We start from the raw sequence: 10,682 nt of genomic DNA on the forward strand, positions 1-10,682 counted from the left end.
CCCGAGCCGCGTAGCCCCGCCTCCTGCGCGAGGGGCGGGAGCGAACCGCGCGTGCGTGGGGGCGGCGCGCGTCGGCCCCGCCCTCCTTCGGCCCCGCCCCCAAGCGGGTGGGCGGGGCTCCGGGCGCCCAGTGCGCAGGCGCCGACGTCATGCTGCGCGCCGTGGGTCGCGCGGTGGCGGGCGGTGCGCTGCGCTGCGCCCCTGGTGTCCCGGCGCCCGAGCTTCGCGCCGCCGCCGCTGCCGCCATGTCCCGTCCGCTGTCGCCGCCGCGGGCCGCCTCGGGGACCCCGGCGCGGCCCGCCACCGTGCTGGGCACCATGGAGATGGGGCGCCGCATGGACGCCGCCGCCAGCGCCGCGGCCGTGCGCGCCTTCCTGGAGCGCGGCCACACGGAGCTGGACACGGCCTTCATGTACAGCGACGGCCAGTCGGAGAGCATCCTGGGCGGCCTGGGCCTCGGGCTGCGCGGCGGCCACTGCACAGGTGACCCCCCCCCCCGTCCTCAGGCCCGTGCACCGGTCGCCCCGGACACCGCTTTGTCCCCCCCTTCCCCTGGGGGTGCAGCTCCGGAGCCGGGTCCAGTCCTGCGCTTCCTCCCCGCCTCGCCTTCTCGGGGCCCCTCCCGAAGGCGGTGGTCTCCAGGCCCGGCGCTGCCCCCTCCAGCCCTGCCAGGTGCCCCAACCCGCCCCTCTCGGCGTTGCCCTCCTCCCCCCCACCCCGTGGCTCCCTGAGCAGCCCCCTCTTCTCATCCTGGTCTTTCATCAGCCCCTAGACTTTGCTCACTGCAGTTGGCAGTGCCCCGCCCCCCACCCCCCCACCCCGGAGACAGCTGCATCTAGGCCACAGAGCAGGCGGGGAGAGAGCTGGGATGGAACATCCGGAGTGAGGAGGTTTGTTCTGGGGCTGCAGGTGGCTCCGGCCCACCCCCCAGGGACCTTACAGTCTAATGGGAAAGGTTGAAGCCCAGAAGAGGAAGCACTTTGGGGGGATCAAGGGGTCCAGGAGAAGCACTAGGGAAGGTTCGGAGAACACCAGAACTGGACCTTAAAGGGTCAGTTGAAGTTTGCTGCGGGGGACGCCTGGGTGGCTCAGCTCTTGAGCATCTGCCTTCAGCTCAGGTTCTGATCCCGGGGACCTGGGATCGAGGCCCACATCGGGCTCCCTGCGTGGAGCCTGCTTCTCCCTCTGCCTGTGTCTCTGCCTCTCTCTCTCTCTGTGTCTCTCATGAATGAATAAAATCTTAAAAAAAAAAAAAATAGTTTGCTGGGAAGAGAATGGGAGAAAGGGGCATTGAAGGCTGAGGGCACAGCTGTGCAGACCAGGCTTGGAAATGCAGCATCTGGTATGTGGAGGGACAACCTGTAGACAGGTGCGACTTGGGTGGTGGATGGATGTGCGCCGCAGGGACTCTGTCCCTCATTAGCCTGACGCCATTGGAAGTGCCGTGGAGGATGCCTGGCACATGGTAGTGAGTAGGAAAATGTTGGGATTTGGAGCCGACAGCCGGGAAAGAATTTTTGAGACTTCTTTGGTGCAAAATAAGGTGGTTTTTAGCAAAGCACAGAGTGGCGGTAGGACCCGTGGGCAGAAAGAGCAGCACTGGGGTTGTGATGGGTGACTAGTTCTATTCTTTCAAGTTGACAAGGGTTTAGGATCAGCACAAACCTCCAAGGTATTTTGGACACTGGATTTCCAGGACCTTGAGGGGGCTAGCTCTTGTTAGGAAAAAGTCTGCTTAAAGGTCTCTCTCCTCCTCCTGCTCCTCCCTCCTAAAATAAATAAATCTGGGATCCCTGGGTGGCTCAGCGGTTTAGCGCCTGCCTTCGGCCCAGGTCGTAATCCTGGAGACCCGCGGTCGAGTCCCGCATCGGGCACCCTGCAGGGAGCCTGCTTCTCCCTCTGCCTGTGTCTCTGCCTCTCTCTGTGTGTCTCTCATGGATAAATAAATAAAATCTCTTTTAAAAATTAGTAAAAATGTTAAAAAATATAAATAAAATTTTTTAAAGGAAAAGTTTTACTCTTTAGTAAAAACTCAATCATGAGGCCCTTCAGATGTATGTTAGTGGTCCATAGGCTTGTTGGATGATTGCTAACATGTATCTTGTGGGGAGGGGGGTAGAGATCAAGGAAGTTTCCAAAGGAATTTTTATTTTTATTTTTTATTTTATTTTTTTAAAGATTTTTATTTCATTTACTCATGAGAGATACAGAGTGAGAGAGAGAGAGAGAGAGAGAGAGGCAGAGACACAGGCAGAGGGAGAAGCAGGCTCCATGCAAAGAGCCCAGAGCCCGGCATCACGCCCTGAGCTGAAGGCAGAAGCTCAATTCCTTAGCCCCCAGGCGTCCCTCTTGTTTCTTCTTGACTGGATAAAGTGGTTAAGAATATGACCCCAACTCTGACTCTCCCTTCAACATGTGGACTCTAATTCCCTTCTTCCCCTTGACTGTGAGATCCATGCAGGGAACCCGACGTGGGACTCGATCCTGGGTCTCCAGGATCAGGCCCTGGGCTGCAGGCGGCGCTAAACCGCTGCGCTACTGGGGCTGCCCAGGAATTTTTTTTTTTTTAATTTTTTAATTTATTTATGATAGTCACAGAGAGAGAGAGAGAGAGAGAGAGAGAGGGGCAGAGACATAGGCAGAGGGAGAAGCAGGCTCCATGCACAGGGAGCCCAACGTGGGATTTGATCCCGGGTCTCCAGGATCACGCCCTGAGCCAAAGGCAGGCACCAAACCGCTGTACCACCCAGGGATCCCGGAATTTTTATTTTTATACATTAAAGTAGACCTACGGGATCCTGGGGGCAAGGGGCAGACCAAGATTGCCTCTTGCCCTTAGCAAAATATTAACATTGAGGCTGCTGAGTCCCTAGAGAAATGTCCCTCTGCCTGTCTCAAGGACTTGTCAGGGGCACCTGGGGGGCTCAGTGGTTGAGTGTCTGCCTTCTGCTCAGGTCGTGATCCCAGGGTCCTGGGATCGAGTCCCGCATCAGGCTCCCTGCAAAAAGCCTGCTTCTCTCTTTGTGTGTCTCATGAATAAATAAAATCTTAAAAAAAAAAAAAAAGAAGGACCTGTCAATAGGCTGTAGGCAGTAAGGAAATTTAATTTTTTCTTTCTTTTGCCTTTGTTTCTCACATCAGTAGGGCCCAGTAAACTTTCACTCATATTTTTACAAACATCCTCTGCTGCTCTTCTGTCCTTCCCAGCTCTTGTGCGGGAGCCCCTCTGGGTCCTCCTTCAGTTCATAGCTTGGTGGGGCTGGAGGAAGCTGTATCTCAGACCCACGAGTTCTGGTTAACCCTGCTGCCTCCCCCTTAACAACGAAGATTTAGTTTCTGAATTGGTTTTTCTCTTCCCAGCCTTTCCCTGCGTCCTGAGCCTGGGCACTCGCTGAGCCAAAGTCCACAGGTTGGACTTAAGGCAAAGTTCACACCAGGAGTACAGAGGATTTGAGAATTGTGGGGGGAAATGGAGAAAATATGGGCAAGAAGCTGTGGGCCTGGTTCTCTCCTACATCCCAAGTGGCCGTGTGCCTCCTCTCTGACCTGCAGAGTTGCCTTTGCCAAGTGTGAGAAGTGTAGAATCCAGACACCTGGCGCGCTCTAGCCCTTCTGGGCTGCTTGCATGGCAGTACACTATCCCATCCTCATGGGGATCGTGTGTCAGCTGTGGATGCACAGACGCGCACTGCCCTGAGTGCAGGGGCAGGGCATCTGCAACCGGCTTCTGCTCCTTTTGCCTTGTACCTCTCAGATTGATCTCTGCCAGCGGCACCTGTTCAGGCAGCTGCATCTCTGCAGAGTTCTCGAGGCAGCCTCTCGCCTCCCTGTGTCCAGGCCTGCCCCCTTGAATTCCCTCCCGACTTCAGACACAGTGAGCATAGCTTTGATTGACAGTATTTGAAAAAAAGCATCTGCGATTAGGTCTGTCACCCTTCTCTACTTGTCCCCTGTCCCATCGCTCTCTGCCTGGAGTTGATGCTCTTATAACTCCGAATTGCAGGGATGGGCCTCCACGGACTGTGTGTTTGCCTTTGTGACTCTGCCCATGTTCCCAGGGTCCAGAATGTGCTTCCCATCCTTCCATGTCGGCCTGGACTCATTCTTAAGAGACTCAGCTCCTGGGTCATGACTACAGAAAGCCTACCCTGGAATTCCCAGGACAGCCACACTCCTCTACTCTGGGCTCCTTTAGAGCCGGGGAGGCTTTTCTCTATTGTACTTACCTTAGTGTAATATCACCTTTAGGCTATGAGCTCCTTGAGGGCAGAGAATAAGTGTGCTTCTAGGCAAGGCCTGGTGTGGCCAGCAGTTTGGTGACTAATACTAGCGATTATAACAGCAGTGAGCATTGATGACATAAATGTCATTATACAATGCTCATGATCTCCCTATGAGGGCAGTACCATTGTTATACCCCCATTTTACAGATTAAAGAATTGAGGCTCAGAAAACTGAAGTAATTTAGGGGGTCATATAATAAGCCTCTTAACCATTTTTTGCTCCCCTCAAAGTGAAAATTGCCACCAAGGCCAATCCCTGGGAAGGGAAGTCCCTGAAGCCTGATAGTCTCCGGACTCAGCTGGACACATCCCTGAAACGATTGCAGTGCTCCAGGGTGGACCTCTTCTACCTACATGCCCCTGACCACGACACCCCCGTGGAAGAGACGCTGCGGGCCTGCCACCAGCTGCACCAGGAGGTGAGGCCAGCCCCCGAGCTCCAGGAGGTGGTCTGCTGCTCCTCTCCTCGGCCTGTCATCACCCAGGAGAGGGGAGGCACCAGGGTAGTCCCAGAGCAGAGCTGGGGACAGACCCCAGCCCCACGGGGCCCACCCCTGTATCCCCTTTCTAATGTCCTGGGCCGCGGTGGGTTCTGACGGGGACCTCTCCCCCGCAGGACAAGTTCGTGGAGCTGGGCCTCTCCAACTATGCCGCCTGGGAGGTGGCTGAGATCTGCACCCTCTGCAGGAGCAACGGCTGGGTCCTGCCCACCGTGTACCAGGTGAGGGCCGGGGCCTCAGGCGCCCGTCTGCGGGGCTGCTGCTGATCCCCGGGTTCTCTTGGCCCCTCCGACAGCCTCCTGTGCCCTCTCCATCCCCGCCACTCCCCTGCTGACTGCCTGGAGGTGCTCCCAGGTGCCGTGGGGCTGTCGTGCAAGCCCTTTAGCTTGTCCAGGAGGCACCTGCTCCCTCTGGCCCTGGCTGCCCTGCCGCCTGCGTGTGTTCCTTGGGCCCTTCCTTCCTGCTCTCTCACTGAGTGCGTTAGCCTGGGCCACTCTTCCCCTTCTCCCTGGTAGAGAAGTAAGTGCTCAGGCCTCACTGAGGTGGCTCGTCTCCTGGAAGCCTTTCCCGATGCCCCAGCAGAGCCTCCAGTATCTAGACATCACCTTTATGCATTTAGGGAGTATTTGTGAGCATCTGCTGTAATCCCAGAACCCACCTCCATAGTGACCACCTGTCTTCTTTTTGTGTATCCTTTTAATTGAAGTATAATTGATACATCGTGTTATTTTAGTCTTTGATACATCGTGTTATTTTAGTCTCTGGTTTACAACATAACAGTCTATGTTATGCTGTGCTCACCACCAGCGTGGTAGCTACAGGGTCAACATGCAGAGCCAGTCCAATACCATTGACTTATTCCTTCTGTTGTACCTTTCATCCCTGTGACTTTCTGGTTCCCTAACTAGAAGCCGGTGCCCCCCATTTTTGCCTATCCCCGAACCCGTCTCTTCCAACAACTGGCAGTTTGTTCTCTGTGTATATGGGTCTGTTTCTGCTTTTTTGCATTTGCGTTTTGTTTTTTAGATTACACATATAAGTGAGATCACACAGTATTTTCTTTGGCTTATTTCATTTAGCATCATACTCTGTAGGTCATCCCATATTGTCACAAAAGGCAAGACTTTATCCTTTTTTACATGGCTGAGCAGTACTCCTTTATCCATTCAACTAACGACGGCGACTTCTTTCTTTGTGTTTAGTCTGATGCTAACACCTGTGGGATGCAGAGGCAGAAACCTGGCTGGACTTGCTCGTGTGTGGCAAGGCAGTGTCCAGCCACAGCTGGCAACAATAGCTGTTTGTGGAATGATGTAGCCGCCCAGCTTTCCTGCCTGGGCCCATCCCCCACCACCACTAGGAATTTGGGAAATCATTGCTGAAGTCCTGGGCAGCTTTTGACTGATAATTTTAAAAGAAGGCTGGGAATGGGGTCCAGAGTGGGCCCTGGGTGGCGCAGTGGGTTAAAGCGCCCAACTCTTGGTTATGGCTCAGGTTTGATCTTGGGGTTGTGAGGTTGAGCCCCACATCAGGCTCTGCGCTGAGTGTGGGATCTGCTTTAGTTTTTCTCTCCCTCTTCCTCTGCCCCCCCTAACCCACGTAAGCTCACACACATGTGTGCGCGTTCTCTTTCTCAAATAGATAATAAAGAAGAAAAGAAGGTGGCTAGGGTTCCTTCCCTTGACACAAGCAACCTCTCCTGGCTCTTCTACCTGCAGGGCATGTACAACGCCACCACCCGGCAGGTGGAGACGGAGCTCTTTCCCTGCCTCAGGCACTTCGGATTGAGGTTCTACGCCTACAACCCTTTGGCGGGTATGGGCGGCTGCAGGGGTGGGAGGCAGGCTCCCCCTGGGGTGGGAGGCCATTCCTGGTCCCGTCTCTGCCTATTCCTGACACGGTGGAGGCAGGGAGGGATTTGAGAGGCTGGGCTGAGTCCTCCATCCCTCCTGGGCCCCCCGACCATCCCCTGCCCAGTCCAGAACAGCCTCTGGGAGCAGCGTGGGCCTGCTGATCTGATGGCGGTCTTCCCGCAGGGGGCCTGCTGACAGGCAAGTACAAGTATGAGGACAAGGATGGGAAACAACCCGTGGGCCGCTTCTTTGGGAATAACTGGGCTGAGACCTACAGGAATCGGTGAGCTGGGGATGGGCTGCGTCAGGGTGAGTGGGGTGCAAGGTGAAGTGGAGAAATTCTAGGCTGCTTTCCTGGGGGTTCCAGGTCTTCCCTGCTGTCTGGACCTATGTCTCTTGATTCCTGCAGAAATTACCAAATTCTGGCATTTCTTGTTTTCTCGGGACCTCTGTGAGCAAATGGAGATCCGTAGATCTTACACCGGGTCTTCCAAGTCATAGCTCTTCCCTGAGAAGTGCTTATCACTTGCCTGAAGGAAAGAGTGAATCCCAGATTGATGATCAGGACCCCAGGCCTCAATCCTGCCCCTGGTACTAGTTACCTTTGCTTCACTAGGTAAAGTAAGGGCAGATATTATGAGTTTTTAAGAACTCATGAAAAGGTTAAAGATGTTTTTGAGGACTCTGGTAAGACCCCTTCAACTGCCTTATGTGCCCAGTGGTTCTGCTGCCCAATAAAGTAGACGTGCTGCTGGAAGATCACTGGTCCCTCTTCTCTGCAGAGTTGGGTGGGCATAGCTGCTGTGCTTGGCTTTGTGGCTGTAACCTCAGTGTGACCTCATGTTATTGACCCTTGTGCCATCCTCCCCACTTGCCCAGCTTCTGGAAGGAGCACCACTTCGAGGCCATTGCCCTGGTGGAGAAGGCCCTGCAGGCTGCGTATGGCAGCAGCGCCCCCAGCATGACCTCGGCTGCCCTCCGGTGGCTGTACCACCACTCCCAGCTCCAGGTAACCCAGCCTACCTGGAGGGGGCACTACTACCCCTTTTAGGAGAGCTAGAATTACCTTTATGTGATTTCTAAGTAGTACATTCCCCTCCCCCCCACCCAAAGACTTTACTTGGGGAACACCCGGCTGGTTCAGTCAGTGGAGCATGTGACTCTTGATCTCAGGGTCATGAATTCATGCCCATGTTGGTCATGGGGCTTGAAAATAAATACAAGAAATTTATTTTTAAGTCATCTGCACACCCAGTGTTAGGACTCAAACTCACAACCCTGAGACCAAGAGTTGTGTTCTGCACTGACTGAGCCAACCAGGCTGTGTGAGTGCCAGGCCCAGGACGAGGGCTACGCGTCCATGTACTTAGTACTCAGGCCCTATGCAGTGTCATTCCCCCACTTCTACAGATGAGGGAGTGGGTTCACACAGCTGTGCAGGGGGTAGACAGTTTCTCAGAACTCAATAGCCTCACTCTTTGGTGGGAGTTGGGGGTTGCCCTCTCCTTGGCATCCTCTGTTTTCCTAACTAAAACCTTTCCCTGCATCAGCCCGTTCGGTTGCATGGTGTTTGAAGTACACAGTGTAGTTTCTCAATAAACGGGCGCCAAGAGTGCCTGCCATGGTGTCTCGTTCCCATAACCATGTTGAAGATCGAGAAGCTGGAGTCACAGGGAGGTGGTGTAACCAAGCGGCCGTATGTGGCTGCTGGTCTCAGAACTGGGCTCTGAGCCTAAGTCTGTCTGAGGATGAGCAGCGTTACAGCAGAGGGAGAGAAGACAGGGCTTGTGGTCACATAGTTAAGGTCCTTGAAGGCATCTCAGGTTCCTTGTGGAACTATATTCAGTGTAAATAAACACCAGAGCTCAAGGCTTGGCGAGGGCGGGGCGGGGCGGGGCAGGGAGGAAGTGTGGCCGAGGTCGCCACGGTGCGCAAGTGTGGTCCCATCTGGCTATCTCCCCTTGCAGGGTGCCCGTGGGGATGCAGTCATCCTGGGCATGTCCAGCGTGGAGCAGCTGGCCCAGAACTTGGCGGCGACTGAGGAAGGGCCCCTGGCACCGGCCGTGGTGCAGGCCTTCGATCAAGCCTGGCACCTGGTTGCCCACGAATGTCCCAACTACTTCCGCTAGGGCCAGGCCCGCCTCCAGCTGCCAGAGGTTTCTCTCTTTCAGGTCACCTCTTCTGTTCTCATCCCAACCAGTCTGCCTTAAGCTGATTTAGTGGACTTTTTTGATTGTCTGGATCAATGCATTATTTTTCTAGATTCCTATCTGGCTCCCAGTTGCCTTCACAATGTGGAAAGGTTGGGGCTGTTGTCCACTTGGGAAGTTCCTGTCTGAATAAAGCAGACACCTGACCTGACTGTAATCTAGGCCCTGAGTAAACCCCACGAACCTGTGTCCTTTACTGTCTGCAGCCTGTTTTCATCCTGCTTCAGGGAGGCAGGACCGTAAACTGGAGTCTCCAGAGGGCAGAGGTGCAGCACACACTGCCCTCAGGAGGGTGCCTCCTGATCCCTGTCCAGAAACCAGCCTGAACTCTCAATGGCAGGACTGAGGTCTCCTCACTCTGCTGGTCATAGGAGAAGAAAAGGAGGCCATACACCCAAAAGTAAATATTCTAATTCAGAATCACTTCATGAAATAGAAATAGAATTCTTGGGGCAAAACCTACTGTTAGCATCCCCACCAAGAAGCAGAAAGATGCCCCTGGGGACCCCTAAGATGTTGGGTGACATTTTTAACAGCCTCTCAATTTCACCAGTGGCTTTTCTCTTGTCCTGGTGAAAGCCTCCTTGTCGCCTTGTCATCTCTAAGACTCTCAGCCTTGCCCAGGGTCTCCTGCTGTTGAAAGTGGAAATGTGACATGGGCAGCCGGGGTCCCCATTTCCCTTGGCAAACCCCTACTCCAAGCAGGGGACACCTGAGGCTAAAGAAGAAAAACCTCAGGTCTGATGGTGGCTATTTGACCATTCCCAGTGCAGAAAATCAGTCTAGCCCTGGGCAGGGAGTTGGGAATTAGCCAAGCAACAGAGGTCAGCAGTTGGAGCTTCCAGATCTTGAAGTGAGACAGAGGGCTCAATTTGGAAATGTCAGACCAAACCACCAACCAGAAAGTTTTTGTTCTAAGAAATGTCCTATTTGCCATCTAGAAGGAGATACCTTGCAAACAAAATTTTATTCTCTTAAGAAGTGGTCACCCTCCCTTGTCTTCACAATAAAATGGATTCTTCCCCTGAGTGGGATGGTATATCAGTTACCATTGCACAACTAGCCATCCTAAAATCGAATTGACTAAAATGGCAAAAATCCTCCAAGTTGCAATTAATCTGAAGATTCAATGCAATCTCTACCGAAAGTCCAACTGGTTTTTTGTTTGTTTGTTTGTTTGTTTGTTTGTTTTAACAGAAATTCGTAAGTCCTAAAATTCGTGTGGAAATTCAAGGGACACAGAATAACTAAAATAATCTTGAATAAAAAGACTGAGTTCTCTGATTCTTTATTTCAAAACTTACCATAAAGCTATAATAATAAGACGTGTGGTGCTGGCATAAGGGTAGACATATAGATCAATGAAATAGAATCGAGAGTCCAGAAATAAATCTTTACATATATTTTCAGTTGGTTTTAGAGAAGCATGTCAAGACAATTCAATAGGAAAATAGTAGTTGTCAACAACTGATGCTGGGACAACTGGATATCCACATGCAAAAGAATGAAGTTGATCCCTCTCCTCACACCATAACACACACCAAATGAACTCTAGGATCGTAGACCTAAATGTAAAAGCTAAAACTATAGCGGATCCCTGGGTGACTCAGCGGTTGACCACCTGCCTTTGGCCCAGGGTATGATCCTGGAGTCCTGGGATCGAGTCCCACATCAGGCTCCCTGCATGGAGCCTGCTTCTCCCTCTGCCTGTGTCTCTGCCTCTCTCTCTCTCTCTGTCTCTCATGAAAAAATAAACAAAGTCTTAAAAAAAAAAAAAAAAAAAAGCACCAACAGAAAACAAGAATTTGACATGATCAAAATTTAAGATGTATGTGC

The 10,682-nt window shown here is 53.0% G+C and overlaps 1 protein-coding gene across 1 annotated transcript; it reads left to right on the forward strand.

Moving 5' to 3' along the window:
• Positions 1 to 149: 149 nt before the first annotated feature.
• LOC140634320 (aflatoxin B1 aldehyde reductase member 4) lies at positions 150 to 9,003 on the forward strand. Its single transcript, XM_072828085.1, has 7 exons — positions 150 to 483; positions 4,515 to 4,702; positions 4,900 to 5,004; positions 6,502 to 6,598; positions 6,820 to 6,919; positions 7,516 to 7,645; positions 8,604 to 9,003. The coding sequence occupies exons 1-7, from the start codon at positions 150 to 152 to the stop codon at positions 8,763 to 8,765; spliced, it is 1,116 nt and encodes a 371-aa protein (XP_072684186.1). The 3' UTR covers positions 8,766 to 9,003.
• Positions 9,004 to 10,682: the final 1,679 nt, after the last annotated feature.

This window comes from Canis lupus, chromosome 5 (genome assembly GCF_048164855.1).
Source record: "Canis lupus baileyi chromosome 5, mCanLup2.hap1, whole genome shotgun sequence".
Classification (NCBI taxonomy): Eukaryota; Metazoa; Chordata; class Mammalia; order Carnivora; family Canidae; genus Canis; species Canis lupus.